The 24,495-nt window shown below is 38.5% G+C and overlaps 1 protein-coding gene across 1 annotated transcript in view; it reads left to right on the top strand.

The window, feature by feature from the left end:
* Positions 1-24,495, top strand: part of fat4 (FAT atypical cadherin 4) — a 142,436-nt gene that overhangs the window by 54,181 nt on the left and 63,760 nt on the right. The window contains exon 2 of the mRNA XM_088344351.1: positions 20,533-20,664. Within this exon, the coding sequence (XP_088200477.1) occupies positions 20,533-20,664 (132 nt within the window). The remainder of the gene's footprint in view (positions 1-20,532; positions 20,665-24,495) is intronic.

Raw genomic sequence — 24,495 nt, 5'->3', positions numbered from 1 at the left:
GCTGGAGAGGAGCAAAATCCAAGTTGCTTGAAATCCAGTGTGAAGTTCCCACAGTCAGCAATGGTTTGGGGAGCCATGTCAGCTGCTGGTGTTGGTCCACTGTGTTTCATCAAGTCCAGAGTAAATGCAACTGTACCAAGAGATTTTAGAGCACTACATGCTTCCATCTGCTGAAAAGCTCTATGGAGATGAGGATTTAATTTTCCAGCATGATCTGGCACCTGCCCACAGTGCCAAAACCACCAGTAACTGGTGCACTGACCATGGCATCACTGTCCTTGATTGGCCTGCTAATTCCCCTGACCTGAACCCCATCGAGAATTTGTGGGGTATAGTTAAGAAGAAGATGAAAGACACCAGACCTACAAATGCAAATGAGCTGAAGGCCGCTATCGAAGCATCCTGGGCATCAATAACACCTCAGCAATGCCACAGGCTGATTGCCTCCATGCCACGCCGGATTGATGCAGTAATCCGTGCAGAAGGATTCCCAACCAAGTACTGAGTGCATCAATGGACATTTTCAAATGTTTGATTTAGTTTTGCTGTTATAAAATTATTTTTTTACTTGGTCTGAGGAAGTATTCTAACATTTTGAGATAGGATTTTTGAGTTTTTTTCAGCTGTAAGCCAAAATCAGTTGATGTGTAATGAATCCAGAATGTATGACATTTTTGTTTTTTTAATTGCATTACAGAAAATAAAGAACTTTATCACAATATTCTAATTTTCTGAGACAGTCCAGTATACAAAGCCTAAGGAAACAGGGTCTTGTTGATAAGCACTAAGATATTGAGTACTCGGAAAACCTAGGCTATATATTTTTGGAAAACAAAACCTAAATTAGAGTGGTAGTGGACATTTCCACCCGTGCCGATATATCGAGGTTGTTTCAGGTTACACAGTACAACAAAACTGAAATAACTAAGAGGTTGCATAATAACAACAGAATGAATGAAAAATATAAAGTAGTTGAGTTATTTCAACCACATTATTGAATACATCATGAAGTTAATTATTTACAACTAAATAAATGAAGTTATAAATGAAGAAGTTATAAATGACTGAAATGATAGTTTATGAAATACGGAAATCATACAATCATGTCTTAATATGCAGTGACACTGTTCAATATCACAACAATAGCTAATCACAATCTTCTCCGTGAAACATTGATACATTTGATTTAAAATCTGTATAAGACAACACTGTTTAGGTCCCAGTACTGTGAAATATTGACTAGACTGTGAAACCCATAAACACCTGGTTACTTTAACTATTTTGCACATCTACCATTGGAAATATTCTGGTTTTTAATTTTTATATTTTTAAATACTTGTTTATTCTTTTGATATTTTTAGCTGTTATTCATGACTCATTGTCTTACTAATGTCACGAAAGAAATGTAAAGGATTATCTTATCTTATCTTAAAAACTAATGGCAGCACTCGCTTAGCGGCGCTTTATTTGTGTCAGTCGCTCGTTTCACAACACTGCATTCAGCATATGTGGTAGAAATCGAATCCCTGTATGTGAACAGAAAAACTTCTGGTTCAAGATGAAGAAACTGTGACCGTAACTGTGTGCTCGTGAGGTGAGTCTCAGCCCATAAATTCTAAATGTTGTTTTCAGCAACAAAGCTTCCAATGAATCGTTCAGCCAATTTCCACTTGAGAGTTCTCATCACATCAACTCTTCTTTGCTATTTTTCCTGTCCCGGAATCCACATTTAGCCCTCCACATGTTGCCTTTCTAGCTGACAGCTTCCCTTCATTAACTTCCAATATTTGTTATACTCAGGAGCGTCCCGATGGTTTCTCCAGCTGTTGATGCATTAATTGCGGGAGGCCCTTAAGGCCACGATGGAGCTCACTTTGGGGCATTGGATGCTCATAGATTATGCTTAGGAAGAAACATTTATCAGCTTATTTTGTGATGAATGAGTTGTTTTTCTAAACACAGCTGTACGGCTAAAAGCGGGATCGCTTTTTTTTTAAACACTCGTTTTCTATTAGCGATCGTCTATGAAGAAAATAAAAATTAAAAAGCTGTCGTATATAATATACAAAAAATCCTGTATTATGAATGGCTCTTATGGAGATTCATTCGGTTTTACTTTTTTTTAATCACATTCAACAATTTTATTGGCAAATTATTTATTAATTAGGGCACATGTGTTAAACTCATAGCCTGTGAGAGCATAAAATGTGTTTGGCACTAAAATAAATGGGACAAAAAAGTGATCTGACCAAAAAGGAGCCCATCCCAGCCATCTCCGGGCAGTGGGCAGGGGACACCCTGAACTTGTTGCCAGCCATATGTATACACATACATATATATATATATATATATATATTTATATATATATATATATATATATATATATATATATCAATCGCTGGTTGAGAAATTGCATGTTATTTGTAATTTTATTGGTATTGGTTTACAGTATTTTACATAACATGATGGTCGCCTAGAGGGATCTGAGATGATTGTTCGACATCTTGCTACTACAGGTACAGTGGAACCTCGGTTCTCGACCATAATCCGTTCCAGAACCCGGTTCAAAAACCGATTTGTTCGATCACCGAAAATCGTTTTCCCATTAAAAGTAATGTAAAATCGTTTTAATTCCGTTCCAACCCCTGAATGTTTACCATGAACGTAAACATGAAGCTAACCCAGGCTAATCGTAACATGAACGTGTAAAAATAAAAAAATCAGGTCGTTTACACGTCATTTAGCGCCCGGGTCTCCACAAAAAGTGGTGAGTGGTTAAAGGATAAAGAAAATAATTATGAATAGGATTTCTTACCTTTGTGGTGCTCAGCAGAAGCCATGCTGTATGTATAGCAAGATCGGAAACTCGCACACCTTCTTCATATTTTGCTATTATTTCTTTCTTAAATGCAATAGTTGTACACACTACTCTTTTTTTTTCAACTGTAGCAACTTTGCTGCTTGCACCGACCTTCTTCGGAGCCATAATTAGGGGCTAAAACACTCCGTTCACCGATATTAAAAGCGAAAGCGAAAAGAAGTGCGCTCGCACGTCATAACGGTTCTTCACGAGGGGTGGGGGCAATCTACACGATCTACACCCGTACGCCGCTCAGCATCGCACCCTAGCGTACCGGCGTTCGAACTCCGATTTTTTGAACGAAAGCGAAGCAAGAATTTCTCGAAATTTTTGGTCGAGAACCGATTTGTTCGAACTGAGAGGCGTTCGAAAACCGAGGTTCCACTGTACCTCTAAAAACCAAATACCTTGTGAAAGGCCGGGCAAAAAAATGAGGAGAAAATGGTAGGCTTTGGTCACTTTCAGTCTCCGTTAATTGTATTCTTCCTTGTGCTTTGTAGCACTTGTTTTTTGTTGCACTACAAAAAACAGAAAAATCTTGTTGTCACATATTACACAGTGTCTCTTTAAAAAGAAAGCATTTTCAAACTTATATCTGCCAAGGGATTACTCAATGCTATTACTCTGCAGGGTTTTATTGCTCACTTTGCTTAATAAGATATTTTCTCTTCCTTTTGTACATTTTACTTTTTGAAGAGAAGGATTTGAATCACCAAACATAAGAATTGCACGAACATAACCATGTGTTGTAAGAGTCTTCCAGGTTGCTTTCTTGAAAAGGGTATCGTTTATCCTCCTTGGGCAATGTGGAATGCGACCCATTTTTACGTTATCAGTATGACGAAGTGAATTGAGTGTGAGAAAAGAGAACTTTGGTTAAGCACTGTATCTACTTAGGTCAAAATACTATTCGTATCGTCAAGCTTAGCACTCATCAGCCCTCGGCGGTATGCGCTAATAGCGATAGGAATTCGCCACGGCTTTTGATGCCGTTTGTTTGCGAGGCTAATCCCCAAAAAAAGCGCCGGAGCATTCGCAAACTAGTGTGTGATTAATGAGCTGAACTACAATAAACCCCAACTTATTCATGTGTAAATGATGAAAGCAAAGGGGATGCAATCATTTAGCTCAAAATATAAAGAATACTGTATTTTCTTCACTTTTAGGTACACTGCATTATAGGCACATATCCCCAAAATAGTGTTTTGTGATATTTTTTTCAGATTTAAAGCACACTGGACTATAAGGCGCATGGAATGAAAACTACTGTTAGGGCTAGGGTTGCACAAAAAGGTTATAAGGTTTAAGAATATATCACTGATAACAATTGCATACAATTTCATAGCATTGGGTGTGACGGTAATTGAACCCTGATGGCGAAGTAGAGTTTGCCTGAATCCGTACAAGTGACACATGAAAAGGCATTAGTTCTTATCATTAGCCTAGGTTTGGTGACAGTACCAAATATTTGATGTTATTATTGGGCCTGGCTGTGAGAGTTTTGACAGGCATTAAACCGTTTTTGTGGTACAGCCGATTCACAGTCTTCATGAGGCGCACAAGATTCTCAACTGAATGACGAGAAAGGCATTGTGGGAAGTAATTTGGTTATTTTGACCCGAATAAAGAGAACGACATTGTGGGAAATTATTTGGTTGTCCTAAAACATTTTTGTAAATGCGTGGCCACACATATTTGAACAGTTTCTCACTTACGATGCTCAGTTTGAGCTGAGAAAAAGTGAAACAATATTCTCTCTATTCTAATATATTTAGTACTGTGATTAAAATAATTTGATAATGAGATAACGCATAATGCCTGTTCATGTGTTGTCGTCTGTATTCCTAGAGGTCAAGTGAATAGGCACTCATTCTGCTGTAATACAGGTTTGATTCCGGTTTCATTCAATTTTATGCAATTGTGACCCACCACCCATGTCCTCAGCAGCCTGGTGGTTTGGATTCTGTGCTCCACGCATTACTGTCCGGTTAGATCCCCATTGCAACCAGCTTTATACAATTCTGGTGAATGATCAAATTTATCGACTGAAATGGTAACACATTTCCAATTTTGTCCGTGTGTAAGGCGCACTGGATTAAAAGGCGTGTACTCAAATACAAATTTAATTAGGGATTTTCTTAGTCTCGTAAAACACGGTTGTAGAAAAAAATCCCATTTTATTTTATGTTAAAGTGTAAAATAGCTGGTATTCCTTATTTTGGACCTATTTTGGAAAGGTTTAAGAGCGTATTCATTCTTTTTGGAACTTCTTCCACCTTCAGGTGGCATGAGGCGCACCCAAGAATATCCCGCTGTTGCATTGATGCACTGAAACGTAAATGACAACATTTTCCCCTGGGTAGGATTTTCACCACGGCAACCTATGTACAGATTGTGAAAGGGATGCCGTTTTTGGCAACTTCCTAATCATTACCTTACTTGTTAAAATTCCCCCTGTGGATCAGACCCGCCGTTTCCCACACAAACAAACGCTTGAAGCAGGCAAGTGATGATGGCAAAAATGAGAGGTTGGCGGGGCGGAGGAAAGGGGGTCGGGTGTTAGAATTATCTGCCCATTCTACGTCTGTCTGATCTTAATCTGGATTAGTTGATTATTTTTTTCTGCCCTGGATTAGCTGCTCGCGTTTCAATTAAACATCACGCAGAGCACCAAGTTTCAATTGTGCTAGTGTTACCAAAGTCGGAAAAAAAAAACCTGTTTTTCTTGTGGGAACTTCAGATACAGAAGAAGCCTTTATTTTTTACAATTATTATACAATTAAATACTCAACAATGCATTGATATAAAAGTGCAAACCCCATTTTCACAGGCCCAAGCATTTATTTAACAAATAAACATTTATTTATTTATGACCAATAACAAATGTCTTGGGGACTGATCATGCAGATCACAATGAACGGTGTAAATCCGTGAAGTAGCGAAACGGTAAAAAGTATTACGCGTTATGGTGAGGGACCATAGATATAATAACATGAAGCAACGATTAAAATGTTATTAAAAATACACATGGGTTGCCATTCTTATAAATGATATTTAGGTTTTCTATTTGGGATAGAAATACGCAAATCACAACTGAATTTGCATTTAAACGCTTCCAATCATGTATAAAAAAACAAAAAATATCTTGAATTTCAATCTTGAAGGGACACAATATCACTGAGCTCCTGTAGAATGAGGGAACAGGATACATTTCAAGACTCTTCTCGAGACACATGTTTTTGAATATGCTTAAAAGTGACCATTTAAGCATGCACATACAACATTGTTTTTATCTTAACAGTTCTCAGGTTTTTTACGTGAAAAAGCTTCTATACAAAACGATTTGATGACTGTTTTTATTTGCGTATACGGCCTTAAAAAAAAAATTAAAAAATGCATGGGTTTTCACTGTAGTAGGCCTATATTACTCTCTTTTGCCATTTTTGATCATCTGAAACACACAATCGCAAAAAGAATGGATGCAACGGATCAAACGCATGTTACAAGAGTGAGCGCACCAAATCCAAACAACTAGACCACCAGTGGAATGGATTACATATGGAAAGGCAATCAATGACAGCACATTATCACACTATCTTCATTTGCGTTATAAACGACAAATGTTAGAAAATGGGAAAGTCTCCTTAAAGATATAAATAAATGCAAAAAAGCATGACGAAAGAAACCACTCTTTGGTGTTTTTAATGATGAATCTGACTTTGAAGAACATTGAATAAATACATCATCATATTTTATGTTGGTATTGTGTTCATAGTTTACATTGTCAATAAATGATGTTAATTACTTAATTGATTAGTTTCATCTGAGAAAAAAGTGAAGCGAGATTTTTACTAAAAAGATTGAGGTGTGTTATACTCAGATGAATTTTATATGTATAGGTCAAAATAATTGTGAATTATTATTTTTCCAAACAAGCAGTGTGTTTATGAAAACAAAAACTCATGCTCCTACACAGTCCAACACCAGTAAGTCGGTTCAAAGAATATTCATTGTAAACCCTTGAAGGCGCCACAGAGACTACTGTCAAAGAGAGGTAGCAGCCCTCGGTTTTACATTATCCCCCCCTTCCGTCTTTACGTCTACCTCTGCGCTCATCTATACTGACTTCAACTGAAGCTTCACTCCCTTCAGGTGTTCAGGGGGGTCAAAAGGTCTCTATTGTGGGACATCCGAAGGCAGAATATCCATCTAACACACCTGCACGTGTTTACCTCCTGCTCCATATTTGTTATGGATCAGGAGAGGGAAATTAAGGACAAAATAAATCGTAGGGGGTTGCTGAATGGAAGGCTTGCTGATTTCTTATCTTTACTCATGCCTGAGAACAAATTAAACACTTAAGAAATATTTCTGGACAATATTTTGCAATATAGCACACTCAGATTATTATCATTATCATTATTTTAAGATTTACTGTATTTTACGGACTATAAGGCACCTCTAAAAACCTGGCCAGCTATTTAAAAGTGCGCCTTACAACCCGATGCCATTTATATACTACAGATTACGGCGGATAAAATTGGAAATGCATAAAGTAAATATTGGTATGCAAACCTTTAACCATCGCTGACCTAATTTACTAAACATTGTATGCAACGGGAAATAGTATTCTACGGGGAACTAACCAGAGTAGTGACAGTAAGTATCAGTTTGATATGTATGCATTTGTTTATGATTTCTAAGAACACAGCACAATAATGCACTCGTGTATTAACGCCGCCCCATAAAAAAACTAAAGAAAAAACAGCAATGTAATGGATATATATATTATATATATATATATATATATATATATATATATATATATATATATATATATATATATATATATATATATACATATATATATACTAAACATCAATATCAAAAAGACAATTGGAAAATAAAGTCAGTAGTGCTACTAAAGTTTCAATTGTTTCTTATTTCTAACCTTTGGCTGTCTGGTCCAAGAAAGAAGTGGATTAGCAAAGTATTGATACCTATTCCATGGTATGGTATCAATCCGATCCAAGTAATATCTCTGTGTAAATAATATTCATATTTGGAACAATCCGCCAACCTCTAGTTAATAAACACCGAGGTACTATTAGACTGGTATAAATGTTTTAGGTAAAGACGTATAGTATCAGCAACAATACTGTTTTTGCAAAATTTAAAAGACTTTTGCTGTAAGCACTCATATGACATGGCTGTCATCTTGCGCGTCCGAGCGAAGTCTCATTGTGTCTCGTTCCTGCTCCCACTTCCTGTTTGAACAGGAAATTCATCGCATTGAGGAAGTAATCATTCCTGCTGTGACCTTCCGAGGACCACTGGCAATTATTCTTCTCAACTGTCTTTTATCACGAACTCTGCAAGGCGCGGGGATAAAATACAAACTTTTATGAACTTGTTGATTTTACTGTGTACGTGTTTTGATTTTCTTTCGCGTTGTACCACCGCAAGCAGACCAGGGCCGTCCACAGGTGCTTTATTTCAGCCGTATGCGCTTGGACTGGGAGCTTAAGTGCTTTTCACTGGGGTGCCTCAGTGTTATTTATTGAGGAGGAGGTGTCGGACTGGTGTTTTCCCAGCCAGATTGAAGCTCAAACAGCGGATTTCACTGTGCAAAAGCAATGCTGCCTAGTTTTATTTTTTTTTCCCCCTCACCAAACGGAGCTTTATTTTATACACTTATAGAACCGATGGTATCTAGACGCCACTTGTTTCTAGCTTTAATGAGTTGTATATACATGGGTTAAAAATGAATCGAACTTTGTTTAAGGACTTGATAAACAGCAACAAGTCATTATTAGCATTGCTATAAACTGTGTATGAATTCTAGGCAGAGCCTGATGGTTCATAAATCACCAATCCATAATGAGTTGAGGTGCAATTACCGTAGTTATTTGTATATAAAGTACACTCTTGTATAACATACAGCCCCAATTTTTGATTAAAAATCAGTGTGAAATTTAGTTTTACTTTTTCACAGCTCAAACCAAGCATTGTAATTTACAATTATTGTGGAATACCTGCGGCCATTATTAAACTAGTTTATTAACAACTTAAACAGTGACCACAATATAAACATAACATTTACAATGTATTCATTTGATGTCCGATTCACCATCAGATACACCAACGAGTTGTTTCTTGCCTTTATTGATATCTTTCAGGACAACTTTCTATTTTCTTTATTTGCTATCATTTGCCCATGGTATCATGAGTAAAATAGTGTAATGAGATAGAATCTAATGCCTTTTCGTTCTTTTCTGCATCACTAGTGATCTAGTGGTTAGGTGTCGGCGCTCTCACTGCCATGACGTATGCTTGGTTCCTGTTGCATAGAATATTTTGTGATTTTGGTCAGCAACATTTTTCAACTCATCAATCATTGCACGAATATATACTCAAAGTGTATAACATGCGCAATGTCGCACATGGTAGATCTTACTGCAGTTTTAATACCATGCTCCTTATATGTTAAAAATGTAGTGGATATATTTCCCAGCTTATAGTGTGGAAGATAAGGTATATACCCATTTTGCAAATTGTTTTATACATACAACTTAAAGTGATGTTTAATTTTAATTTTTCAGCCTTAAAAACAACAAAAAAAAAGTTAAATAATACATCTATTTCTACTTTTAGGTTTTATCTTCTATCTCAAGGTGTTGGGGTATCCAAGTGTAACTATGAATAAAACATTTTCCAGTTTAGTGGACAATGACTTAACCTTTCCCGTTTAATTCTGAAGAGATGATCATGAGCCTTACAGTCGACGTCTCCGTCAGGAATCGTAATCGACTCATTTCGGTTGCCGCTGCCATGGCCAAGTTGTAAATCTCCAAGAATCTGCCCCGAATTATGTGGAACCTCAAAAGAATGTTGAGCAAGTAAGACCTCACCCAGTTTTACAGCCTTAAACTGCAAACTAAGAAAAAACAGTGTAAGATAATGAAATGTGTAGGCAACATGGGGAGCCCATTTTTTTTTTTTTTTAATCCGCTAATGAAGTCCCAGAGGTACGAAATTGTGTCTTTAGACACGATGCTTCTTCCCATGCGGCCTTGAAGGCCATACAAATGGGCTGTTAATTAAGATGGATGGTCCTTCCAAATAGGACCATCTTCATGATAATAGCCACCTCTGAAAATGCAAAGCCTTTAAGGCGTCCTTGTAGCACTGAAGGAAGTGCGTACAAAAGGATGCGTGAAGTTAAAGTAGGAGGGGTTGACGTTTGGCTTATTTGTTGCACACGTATGAATGAGCAATGAATGATTGGTTCACCGCTTTTCATTGATTTGATAACAAAGACGGGCAAAAGCTCACATTTGACAGGGTTTTGCATCATTCATTTCTTTAAATTCAACATTTCCTTGTCTTTTCTTTTGAATTATTTTGGACTTTCTTTGTCTAGCCGGCCCCCTGCAGTTGGTTTAGTATGACTCAATATTCCCCTTCCAACATTAACCAAAACACCATTTAGAACAATGTAAATACTGTATAACTACTGGATAAATGGATATATGGTGGCGACAAGTGAGAAAATAAAGGAGTTAATATGTAAATAAGCATATTCGGAAATGTGGGTAATTATAAGGTGCATTAATTACCACTTAATGCTTACCCTGATTAAAGTATGCATATGTAAATCTAAAAGACTGAATAGGATATAACTGGAGTACTCCCACAATTATGGCTATGTGCAGTTACATAGTGCAGAAAATACGGTAGCTTTTCCTTTTCCCATTGCGTGCTTGTAACAATTCTGGAATATACATACCATTTTAATTTTTCAGAAAGAACACATCATTGCATTGCAAACTGTCTCTTCCGTCAGACTAAGCCCTAATCCTGACTTTTTTATTGCCCTTAGCTTAGTTGAGTAAACTTTTTGGGAGCAATCATTATGTTTTTCTAACTCTATTCATCTAGAAAACCTTCATGTCAGTTTTTGCCGTGACACAATTAATAATTCAGTTTATTAGTATAACCCATTCAGTCCCAAAGGAGAAAATAAACATATTGTTTACAAGTCTGTAAGCATATTCTTATGGGATTGTAAAGGGTTCCACAATATTTTTGTTTAATTTGGTCCTTGTTTTGCGGGCTATAACTCTAAATAATTTCTTAAAAGAAGCAGCCATCATGCCCCGAAAAGATGGCTCATTTCACTCAACAAAGAAGAAAGTGTGGCCTTCACATCTATAAGGCATGTTCAAAAGCAAATTGGAAAATTATGTATTGTTGTTTTTGCCTTTCATCTCATAGAAAGAAGAAAAAAATATCTCTGCCCTAGCTGTGCATTGTCACGGAATGCGAAATAGTTTGATGATTTCAGATCTTTTCTTGAAAGGTGCTCGAGTTTCAAATGTTGAAAAGAGTCTTCTGCTTCCATTAACATTACTTCGACTTTAGGTTAATAACACATTGCACCTCACCTACAAAGGAAGCTAAAATTTAGAAGCAAAGGGGGACATGTTGTTCTGTAGATTAATTTGACTATTCATTGCAAGGATATCAATTGAAAAATATCAGGAGACTTCTTCAGGTACAGTTTTAGAGTTCCAATAGTTATGTCAGCTTCAAGTAGTAAAAATGTTTGTAATTTTAACTCATAATGACCAATTTTCTGTTCAGTTTTGCCTATTTGTACTTAATTTATGGTTCACTGTTCCCTTTACCGACTGGGTAGCCGAGGCAACAGAGAAGACACAACTCTGGACAGCTCTCACCACTGCTCGTGGTCCCTGGCCCGAGTTTCGTTTGTGGCAAAGTTGGCACCTGTCCATTCCTTGATTGTGTTGGCCCAGTTCTTATTCTGTCTTCCTCTCATTCTCCCCGCTGGGACTGTGCCCTGTAGAATGATCTAGGCCAGTCCTGATGATTATGGGACGTTACCATACCACTGTAGATTTTCGTCTACGCACAGTTGACCACAGTTCTTTGTAGGGTCCAATGTGCCCTCTCGCTGGTGTGTTTCATTTGTCACATAATATATATAACTGATGCCAAGAGGTTTCCTGTAGCATCACATCTCCATGGCCTGAATTTGCACTATACCCTTTATTAAAATGTTTCACCATAATGTTGCACTTAGGGAAAATAGCTAAGCACCTTTGCACCTTAACTGTTGTAATTTACAAATGGATTCACAAAATAAGGTTTGGGATCAAGATCAAGACCACAACTCACATGTTAAGGATCAATGATAGTCAAGTTTCTTTCTGCATGTAATCCACCAAGGGCTTCAACAAACATTATTTTAGTTTATTTTTATGATTACCCCTCATATTATTTTGAGATTTTTGAATTCATGGATAATGAAAATGGGCCGCACGGCGGGACAGTGGTTAGCACAGTTCCGAGGTCATGGGTTCAAATTCAGCTACCAACCTTCCTGTGTGGAGTTTGAACAAATACAAATACAATTAATGTACAGATTTGGTGGATATGAGGTTTGAAAACCAAGAAAAAAAGTATTGTTATTTTGCTGCTATTTTTAATCACTTAAAATAAAACCTCCAAAACAGCTTTTTTTTACAGGATGATCTACTATGGAGGACAATAGGTTTATTTTGATGAAGAGTGGTGTTTGAGAAGATGAAATTCTGAGGCTTTGTCATAGAAAAATGTATCAACATGATTATTGGATCATTAGAACTGTTCATTTTAAATGATTGTTTGTCATTTAATGCACAATCATGCTAAATCACCGTAGTGGCCTCCCTAATCTAGTGTGTGATTTGTTATAAAATGGATTGTCTGAAAGGGCTTTACTTGGTACCGCTTTTCAGAAGGCCTGGGAGGGGTCCGGACGCAGCTAAACAATACTTTCAACAAATGGAGAATCGGCCCACAGAGAGTACCATGATCCCCTTTACAAGAACCATTTGCTTGCCATTGTCTGAACTCTCTCAGACAACCCCGGCCCGCTTCCTCCTTTTGCGTTGGTTACATAAAGCCAAGGTGCTTTGTGATACAGTGCAGACTCTCAGATTTTGTTTGTCACTGTGCTGTTATTTTTTTTTTTTTCTGCCAAGGAAGTTAGGGGGGATTTAGGGGCCGAACGTGATTGCTTATCCTGACTTTTCAAGAGTTGAGGTTTGGCCCATGTCCAGCTTCTGGTGACGTGCGCACTCCCATCTCCGGCATACTCAAATTGCAGCCCTCTCGGCGGAGCTTGCGCACTTAAGCTCTAGACCCTGATGACTGCGGTCAGAAGATGAATGACACTGCCAGGTTTTGTTAGACACAACCGCAGACCTTTTACAAAAGAAATGATGAAATGATCTGCATTTATATAGCGCTTTTCAAGTCAATGACTTCCCAAAGCGCTTTACAGTGTGCTTCACATATCCTAATAGCGGCCTTGTATTGCAGCCATGTAAGACGCTAACCTGCTTAGTGGGGGTATTAGGGGTTCAGTGTTTTACCCAAGGACACTTCAACATGTAACACGGACAAGCCGGGATTCGAACTGGGATCCCTTGATCCCAAGACGAGCGCTCTACCTCCTGAGCTACTGCCGCCCCCAAAAGAGATCCCTTAGACCTGTTTTGGACGATTCATCAAGCAGGCATTTTTACCAGAGTATTTGCCCTTTTTTGTTCCAATGACAAACCCAAATGAATAATATCAAATATATTAAAAGCAGGCTTCTGCCACATGAATTCCTATAATACAGCAGGGCACTGTGCCGCCTGTTTGCCATACGGCATTTAGATTTAAGAACATAGACAGACTGGATTTTTTTAGAGACAGACGGTCGTTTATTTTCAAAGTAAAGTGTGTGACATATTGTATGAGACAGTAGGGACTTTTTAGGAAGGATCAGTTCCAACTTAGATTCTTTCGTTAATTCTTGGTGGGTTTGATATATTGGTAGAGAAGTTGTGGGAATCAATTATAAGAGTCTCTATTGATGATGTCTGGGTGCGGTTCTTAAACGGTTGATGGTATGCAGTCAGTGGTGAGGACGAGACGTAACAGGAATATGAGAAGCCTTTTTGATATGTCCTCTTGGATCCTTTATATAGATGAACGCATTGACTTGTTTTAATCTGTGTTGGAGCAGAAAAATAACTTGGTACTGCTTCCAAGGAATTTGCAGTTTGATTACAAGCCTTGGTTGTGGCGGTTTATTTTTGTTTGTTTATTTAAAGGGAAAATAAAACTGACTTTTTAATAGCTTCTATGCAAACATTTTATTCATGCATAAATGCGTAAAATTATGCAACCAATGTCATGAACTGGAACAGAAGGATGACCCAGATGCGTGATGTTTCTCACAAAAGCTTTATTTTCATGGAAATGGGGCAGTCATGTACGTTACCCAAACGCCAGTGATTCGGGGATTGTTGGGCGGAAGACGTAAGGCAGCAGTCTGGCGTGGAATAACAGGAAGCCAGGGGCCGACGAGATCGATACCAATTGCACGTGCAGATATCGGACAGATGGGGTCAATACCGGACAGTACGGAACAGACAGGATTGATATTAGGCACTGGAGACTGGAGTCCGATAACAAGTAGGACGAGATAGACGGACACCATACCACACACTCAAGATCGAAATTAAACAGGACAAACTACACGGGAACGAAACTGGAGATCAATATTAAACTGGACAAAATAGACGGGAACAATACCAGACAGGAAACACAAGCACAGAGTCAAAACGCACGTCTTGCGGGTGCAGAGGTTCGCTGACTGACTGACAAAGGTTGAGTGAGAGCACTGAGCTTAAGTAGAAGGGAGGCCAATCTGTTAACAAGCCACAGCTGGCGCCACACGGACGTTGCCAATTGGGCGCCATGGCAACCGTGACAACCAAGTTAAGTTTTGTGTGCCGCCTATACCATTGGTTTGCGTAATTTAAGAAAATATTAATGCCAATACTTTTTCGTTAGGAATTTCCTTTTGGGTTGCCTGCTGCACAACAAATGTCTCTGTCAACTGACGCACATCTGCGTTAGGTCTAAAGAAGTGCTGTGTGAAAGCATGAAAATATGACGAATGATCATGGCAAACACTGATATCCTGAATTATTGGTATAATTTGTTCTCATCGTTTGAAGGGCTAATCTTGTCAAAGTCCAAGACGTCCAAGTTCTGTGCCGTTCCAAGATAACGAAAGCAATGCATTTAGGGACATGACGTCAACATTTTGATGTATTGGGAGTCTTTCACAGTCGGAAGCTGGGGGTGAAGAAATACGAGAGCAGGATGTGTAGGATTTCAAGAGGCAAGACGATTTAGAGGTGTACAATCGACACTTCCTGCTTGATGATGAAGTGTGATGTTCGGAGTTCAATCTGTGTTTTGAAGAATGAAGTCCTCTGATTCAAATAAATATTTACTAAGTTCGCCCTTCAACATTGAAAGGCTAAGTGGAATGGTAACTGCCAGCAAATCTCTTGAGCTTGACTTTGTCAACATGTTCTTACAAGACTTTGAATCATTGCCAAATCCATCCATTATCTGCACCGCTTATCCTCAGTATGGTCGCGGGGGTGCTGGAGCCCATCCCAGCCATCTTCGGGCAGTGGTCAGGGGACACCCTGAACTGGTTGCCAGCCAGTCGCAGGGCACACAGGGACAGACAATTCACTCGCTCATTCACACCTAGGGACAATTTTGATTGTCCAATTAACCTGACATGCATGTTTTTGGAATGTGGGAGGAAACCAGAGTGCCCTTAGGAAACTCACGCAAGCACGGGGAGAACATGCAAACTTCGCACAGGAGTAGCTGGATTTGAACCCATGACCTCAGAACTGTGCCGCGCTAACCACTGCGCCGCTGTGCTGCCCCATTGCCAAATCATCTTTGCAAATATCAGTAAGGTTTCCTTTTAGCGAATGGCCACAGCGTCGTAAGAGAAAAGCTGCACTGGAATCATAAGCTGGAGTTATCAAAAAGCTGCAGCATTTAGCAGGTGGATATTTCTAAAAAAATACATATCACAGATTGGATTGTCATTCACAAGCCGCATTCAAAACTAAAATCACATTGAAGACTTTACCGTTTTGCAGCTTTCAGTCGGAAAATTACTCAGTGACTGTGTTTTTTTTTCTTTTGTCTCTAGCTGAAGCCAAGTTTCTCAAAATGTTCCTCTTGCGTGGCAGTGGCAAGATGGAACATTCACTTCGGTTGATTTTGTGTTCTGTCGTTTTAAGCTTGGCGGAATGTCGAATGTCAGCGTTGGTGAGTCAGTGCACGACTGCAACCAACACTTTCATTTATTGAGGGAGACGAGGTCAATATTCTTGATATGATAATATTTTTTTTGACCTTCAGTCTTTCAAGGATACTTTTTTTGTTAAAGAAAGAAACATTACAGTCTTGGAAGTACTTTTAATTTTTAAAAACGCTTTTAAATAGACAGCAAAGGTAATTTATTAAATTGTGAATATTTGTATCGGCCCAAATTTGAAAACTATTAATACTAGAAATATCACTTATGAGCAGTGTTAGACATGCTACTGGAAAAATAAGTTATTTGTTAAAGTTACTACTTACTTCATTGGAAAAGTACTTCAGTTACCCCCCGGATTACTAACACAAAAAAGTAGCGCATTATTCTCCAAGTAACTATCTAGATACAAAGTACCGTATATACTCGCATAGAAGCCAACGCCCTTAAACCGCGTTCAAATAGTCACAAAAAAAATCAATAATAATAAAAAATATAAGAAATGATGTACACCTACCTTTGGAAGCAGTGTAGCTTTCATATTAATTGGCTTTTTCAATCTTGAAAGCTTTCAAATAAACCCTTAGCCGAGACACTCCATATCCACTTTGTTTCTGGGCTTCAAATTACTCGAAAATCTCCCCCACTTTAAGGTACTGTCCATGACCTTTTTCATGTAGGTGGTATATAAGTTGACTCCGTTTTTTTAAATTGTATAGTTGTCAAATCTTTTTGGACACAAGTTCATACATTATCTACACAAGTTGAAATGTAGCCTACTCTGTGCTTGAGACAGCGCCACCATAACTGTATTCAGTTGTAGTTTGTAGAAAAATATTAACACCCTGGTTCAAATTGCTCTGACTGGATTGATGGATATATTTAACAACGTAAGTAAAGTAATACTACTCAACAATAAGAACGCACTGTTCTCACTTATTTGAATTTATAAGAAGCGCAGTAATGCACTAACACACCAACTAATAACGGCAGTAGAATTATAAAATTTTATTGATTTACAGTATTGATTACAGTACTCGTTACCGAGCAAAGTAATTGCGTTCCATTAACACTTTCTTTTGTAACGCGGTAGCCCCGGCACTGCTTATGAGTTGCCTGTCCACAAGGTAAAGTTATTTTTACTGACTGAAATTCTATTACTATTATTACTACAGGAAGAAATACATCTAAATGTAAAAAAAAAACTCCTTATAACAATATTCAAATCATTATTGTTACACATGCCAAATGCCTACACTACATTATGGAAATGCATAATAACACATAGTGAAGAATGTGTGGAGTCTACTTCTCCCGTGAATCATTCATACTAACTTATCAATAATACAAGTGTTGAGGCGCCATGCAATTTGAAACAGGGCTTGCGTGAAACATAATCATTTAGCGTGTAAACGAATGGCTTTTACCTGTCAAGCGCTATATCGCACCACATGCCACAATATCATTTTTACCTCTTGACCTTCTTTTCCCTCAGAATCAACAAATGCTCCCCGTGAAGCACTTTGAAATATTCTTTACTTCCCTACGGGCCACCGCATGGGCAACGCAAACCGCAGAAAAAAAATATTAAGGCGTAATTATTTCCCTAAAGCGCGCTTCTAACTTAATTAGGTTAGTCCTCACAAGTGGGCCATGCATTATTTACACATCAAGGGGGCACACACACGGGGTGTTTAATAAATATTCATTCTTTGTTGACTTAACTCCGTTCTCTGGGCTCATGTCAAGTCTTGAGTTGCCGTCATTGCGGCCGACTTGAGAGCCAAGAAGCCTCTCAGTCCTCTGAAATTATCAGGATGCTAATACTTGGACTATAGCTTTAGCCGTATGTGGGCAGGGTATATGGTAGACTGGCCACTACTAAATTGTAGTGTATTTGAAAACGCACTCTAACCAGCGGTGGGCCGTAAGAGACTGCAAGCCCTTCTCTGCTGCCTTAAAAAATAACAGAATCATTGATACTTATTAAATAATTTCAAACTGTTTGACTGCCTTCTTTCATTGTTTCTCCCTGAACACATTTAAGCCATTATTTGTTGCTACCAGGAGGTCAACACAAACAATCCTGAAAGCCCTCTGTGCCATCAGTCCTCAAGAAAGCTGTGGGTTCAGCCACTCATATTTGGATTTGGCGTCATAGAGTTGGTGCGCTCGTGAACCACACATCACTAATTCAGACTACAGTGTAAAATTCACTGCATGCCAATGACTCTAACAGAACAGTTCGATTCTCAAGTTTAGCGAAAAGTGGGACAGAAAATCCAAAACTTCAAAGTGAATTTGCTGGTCCAATAGAGTTTATACTTCAGTATAATCTTCACTCTCATTCCCTAAATGCTTGTTGGGAAAACCCTGCACAACAGGTTCTTCTATTGTTATGGTGTCTGTGTGCCTTTGGACATGGAATAATTCCTGGCAGCACGTCCTTGAGACTCATTGTGTGTTCGGGGCATGCAGCAGGAAACAGTGCAGAAAAAACAATATTCATTGTTGACATTTGACAACCTCTTTATTCCAACCTTTTCCCATTCGTATTCTCGCTCGCACATGTACATGTTTTTCGGGATGCGTAATGAAAGAACCCCCCCGCCGCAATTATCATTATCCCTCATATTCTTCGAGGCAATTAAACTGTCAGTTACGTTTCAAAAGACTGTTTAAGGACTTTGAAATCTGTATCAGGGTTGGTGGACGCGGCGGGAATCGTAGTTGGAGTTGTGGAAATGTAAAACGTCCGTAGACAAGGAACATCTGAAACCGCAAATCCTTTCACTCGTGTTTTCTCTCAGGGTTAGAAGGCGTTTGCTCAGCTCGAGTAACAATTTGTCCTTCCAAACTCATCCTTGCAGAACATTATGCTGTCCTTAGGATGAAATACTTTTCGAATTAAGAAATTGCACAATACAATAAGCCGTTTTTTGTCTCGAATTAGGCAGTGTTAAAGCAGCACAGTGAGTAGTCGAAGCACACAAGAAAATGGTTTCATTATAGACGAAGGAAATTCTATTTACCTTTTGTATTAAGTCAACATTCAGGCAATGACATTGAGTGACAGTGAATTTAGTCAAGTTTATATTTATCATTGTGGTATTCATCATTCAATATGATGAATGTGTATGGAAACAGCACTCACAGGTGAACTTAGCGCTAGTTAGCAATCTACTGTCATAGGACATGGATCAATGATTTGAAATGGCAAGAAATGTGAAAGCTATGCTTGGTTGTGTACAGCAAATTATCATCGAAAGTATCCCATCAGTAGTGTGTGACTAAATCTACTTTCTATAAAAAGTTTTGTATAGGCAGGTGTAAAGAAACAGCAATGTTGTAGCAAAAACAAAACTATCATTTCCAAAAGACAAAAACATGTATGTAAATAACTTACAATTTCAGTTGCTTGTATGATATGGTGCTATCAACAGTAGGTTGATACTTAACCATAAATAATGTAGAGCTTGGGTTGTCAACGTTGTGCCTGCAGCAAAAGGTATCTCCTTTTAAGCACTGCTATGTTGCCTGTGGACCAGTTTTAATAATAGTTCACCAGTGTTGGGGTTGACTGAGTCCTATCAACCCTACTTCCAATAACAAGGAGTAATAACATAGTAATAACATAGTAATTATAGGATAAGTTGTGAATTTACAAATTAGCATCAAACGGGTATCCCTTTGTGCTCATTGGTAGCAAAAATAGGCTCTCAAGAAAATAATAATTTTTTTTGAGCTTTCTTGCACCTAACCAAGCTAGATTACCAACAAATCTAGCTTGATAACAGAAAGACCCCTGATTTAGTGAATGCTATAACCAGCGCTAGAATTGATTGTAGGTATGAAAAGTGCGTAAGGGGCATCGCATTATTTTCAGTCTTGAATGCATTGATGGTGTACTTTGCGTGTCGTCGCGTGAAATGAGGTGTACGTTACAAGAAATTGCATCATTTCTTTAAACAATGAGCACAAAGTGCATTAAATGACAATAAGCGTGACGAGTCTTCGAACATGGCCTAGGGTTACTCTGGCCTGTGGTTGCCCGTAATGTGTTTATTTTCCTTTTTTGGACACTCAAGTCAAGCAGTTCTTTACTTAGGTAATTGTGTAATACATGTTTTCAATGCAGCCCTGCGGGGTGCGTGAGGTCCAGCTGGAACCCGCGTTGTGGTTCCCTAAGCACCACTTTGAGACAAGTCGGCTGGGTTATAGTCTCAGGAATAATTCTTGCTTTAATATCACTTAGGGGGTATAGAAGGTGAAGCCATTCATGTGGTATCGGCGGTCGATATTCTGTGACTTGGGGAAATATTGCAAACTTAGCAAACAGACTAAAACTACGACTATTTTCTGTAACCACAAAAACATGAAACCGCATGCTACGTGTTTTTGCACATCTCATCCAGATCCGTTTTGGCCAGGCTCCAACTGAAACCTTGGTGGTCTTTTTTCCCACCCGCAGGTGGAGATCACGCTGCAGGACGTCAACGACAACCCGCCTGTTTTCGCCAACGACATCCTGGACGTCAGCATTGAGGAGAACGTGGGGGACGGCTTCAGGATAATGCAGCTAACAGCCACGGATGCAGACAAGGTAAACCTCTCACTGATTTTATTCTGGACGGGCGACTGCGGGAGTCATTCGCATTTGGAATAGACTCTGAATTATTGTTTCACACAATAAAAGAACACACTTGATGCTCGCGAGTTTGGAAGCTATTTTCCAGGCACTGCAGATAATGTAAATTATACTTTTTTCAAAGGCAGAGGACGAAGTAAATGTTCAACGCAGAAGATAAGAGATTATTTTGCAGAAGAAAATTAGTTTTTTTATTAATAAACAATTAATAAATACATATGCTCTATAAAGATGAATAAAGTGAAGTTTAACTTACTTTTGGAAGATGGGCTTCAAGAGTTAGACTACTTCCTCCTTCAGAGTAGAAAGTGGCCGAAATAAGCGTTCCAACCATTTCCTCAACCGCATCAAGCATTCTTATTCCACTTTCATTTCAAATGTTACGGCTTGCCTTTTCTTTACACTTTACACCAACGATATCGAATGGATGCTTGAGATATTAAACAATAAAAATGTTTTGGAAAAACAGTACAATATGTTTAAACACAAACTGGAACTGTGACAGTGACAGGAAGAGGGAGCCGGATTTCTTCTTTGGATTGGAAGCTGGGTGAGCTCTCACAGCACCGCACACCGGTAGCCGCGAAAAGAAGCACTACAGTTATGTCCTGTACTAGGAAAAAGTTGCACAATACACAATCTAACTTACAGCAATGTACAGATATTTTTCCAAGTCCAGAAAAAAATCTTCGGACGTACTGTTATTTGTTACTGGAATGTTCGTAATTAGGGAAGGTCTGTACTAGGATTCAGAACTTTTGCTTGTCACGTGTGACCAAGTCACTGCCCATTCCTGAAAAAAAAACATTGCTGGGTTGTGATTGTAAAATCTGCTTGATTTCTATTATCTTGAAGCCAAACTTTTCTGGTGTTGTATCTGTGATATATCTCCGTACTTCCCGCATGTTCGTTTACTGAACGATTGACACAAAGGCTCTCATTTTTTTCACTTGAACCAGGCGGCGCAAAAAAAAATATTTTTAGCATATCGACATGAGTGGCTTCTTCACGCCCTCTTGTGCCACTCGAGCAACAAAGCGGGATTAGCGTTGTGACAGACGCTGCCTTGTCGCGGCCAAAATTAGCCCCTTTGACCTTTGTTGCACCTAACTGAGCTAGATTACCAACTCTCGTTTGCTCAAGCATACCGACACGTTGACCCACTCGCGCTTAATCCCCTGTGACACGGCGCCGACATGTGCACTGGAAAATTCTTCCGATATCTAGCACGTTTTTTTTTTTAACGTTATATGAGAAGTCCCGCAGGAACGTCCAGCTTTGCTGCTAATCCCTACCTGTATTATGTCATTGGCATCCCGATTGAAAAAACACAAATAATAGTGTCGCTTATTTTCCGTAACCATCTCATTATTATGAAACATTACAAGGTAAAAAAAAAAATATAGCATGAAAATAATGTCATTAAAACACAATATTAATACAGACGCACCCCCACTTACGACAATTCGAGTTACGAAAAACAGTAGATATGAACATTTTTTTCGGCATATGGAAAAGTACTTTGACATTGCTGTAAGTTAGATTTTGTATTGTGTGCACCTTTTGCAAAGTACAGAACAGTACTGTAGTGCTTCTTTCCGCTGCTACCGGCGTGTGGCGCTGTGAGAAGTCACCAAGCATTCACCCGGAAGAAAAAAAATCTGCTTCCTCTTGCTAGTTCGTGTGTAAACATTCTATACTGTATCTCCAGTTCGCTGGCGAAGCAGGCACAACTAATACAATCCCCCGAGATATTATTATTATTATTAGTTGTGATTGCTTCAGCAAGGCACAACTACATTGCCAAGTGCTGTAAGCACAGGGCAATGTAGTTGTGCCTGCGAAGATTTTTTTATTATTATTATATCTATCTTCTTCCGCCGAAGTTTAACGGGTATTTCCTCCCAGAGCTTTTGGAGTAACCCAACGATTCATGTACCAAAAATTCCGGCCCAACCGGGATTCTTGTGGGTTGTCTTTTGACAGCGATACGACGAAAAAAAGTCCCCATCCACTCTAATGTATTTTGAGAGTGTCCCATCCGGAATACATGGGCCCATTCAATATAATGGGGAGCCATGGTAAACAAGGCTTTTCCCAAGGGTAGTCATAGGAACCAGGGACTGTCCAGGGTGGCTTGAGGGGGCCCAACCCCACATTACTTTTAACATGGGTAAATGGTGAATTCCAAAGAGTGGATGCTAGCGATAGGATGCTAACAGCTATGTGCGCCAATATCAAAGTGTTGGGCTGGCATAGCCAGCCCAAGTATTAGCGCAAGCTAGCTGTAAACACTGTCGGCAATGCTAACTTCTTCATAGTAAAAAATTTTGGTAATGGCTATATTTTAACGACTTCATATTTACATAGTATACTAATGGATTCATGTTAATGGGTTATGCTAACAGTTGCATGCGAAAAAGTGATGCTAAGGGCTAATTGCTAACGTTTTCATGCAAAAAAATTTTGGTAATGGCTATATTTTGACAAATTCATATTTACAATTTATGCTAATGGCCTCATGTTGATGAGTTATGCTAATGGTTACATGCTAAAAAGTGATGCTAATGGCTAAATGCTAACTGCTTCATGCTAAAAAATTATGCTAGTGGCCACATGCTAATGAATTAGCAAAATGAATGGGCTCAATGGATTCCGGAAGGGCCCATTCTATTTGAACATGTATATTTTAAAAGTTTTTAAAGTGTAATAACAGTGTTATTACTGTGTTTTTACCATGAATGTGAATTTTGGACCTCCACAAGGCATATCCTTGATTATGGGCCCATCCGAAATGAACTTGCCAGTACCGGGAGGGTGTGGGGGGGGCGGAGTCCCCCCACAAAACCAAGTAAAAAATGACAGAAACATCTCTCTGAATTAAAAACTTTATGCTAACTCATAATGCTAACAACTGGGGTTATATATACATACCGGGATCATCTTCCAGATCAATCACAACTCTTACAATTGCCGTGGGAATTGTCTAGTTGTTTAATATCTTGCACATCTATTCAATATTGTTGGTGTAAACTGTAAAGAAGAGGCAAGGCATTTATTTTGAAATGAAAGTGGAATAAGAAAGCTTGATGCGGTTGAAAATTGAGTGGATCGCCTTTTTTCATCTACTCTCTACCACGGAGGAGGACCTCTTGAGACCCATCTTCCAAAAGTAAGTTAAACGTCACTTTATTTATCTTATTATTTTATGAAATGTTGTTTTTTTTTAGGAGAAAACAATACAGGTTACTGATACAAACCTCAAACATACTTAAACATACGTGTATACGTAAGCCGAAACATCCAAAATATAGCACCGAAGCAACTTACGAACAAATTCAACTTACGAACAACCGTCTGTACATTGTGGTCTTTTAAAGGTAAACCTTTAGGTTACTTGAGTCTGAATTTTAAAAAAATGTGTTCGTTAAATCGTGTTCTAACAGTAAATAAGTATTGTAAGCAACAGTAATCTAAACCGTTTTTTAAGTTTTGCACGTGCTCAGAAATATGTTGTACTCATCTCAATTGGAATTAAATGTGATTTTCTTGAAATTCATCTGGCAAGTTTTCATTAAAACCATTTTATAACTTCCAAACTCACCCAAGAAAACTTTCTAGATATAAAAAAAATGAACAAACTTGAAAAATGTGATTTCAGAAACCCAAAATTGTATTTCAATCTTTGTCATTGATAGCAAAGTTAGCTTAGGATCATTACAAATTAAGACAAACCATTCTTTATTGTCCTTAAATGTCAGTACCTTCAGTGAAGCGGTTTGAATG

This window comes from Urocampus carinirostris, chromosome 9 (assembly GCF_059441175.1).
Source record: "Urocampus carinirostris isolate Australia breed hairy pipefish chromosome 9, RoL_Ucar_1.0, whole genome shotgun sequence".
Classification (NCBI taxonomy): Eukaryota; Metazoa; Chordata; class Actinopteri; order Syngnathiformes; family Syngnathidae; genus Urocampus; species Urocampus carinirostris.
Note: the sequence above shows the minus strand (reverse complement) of the source record. Positions and strands in the feature narration are given on the sequence as shown.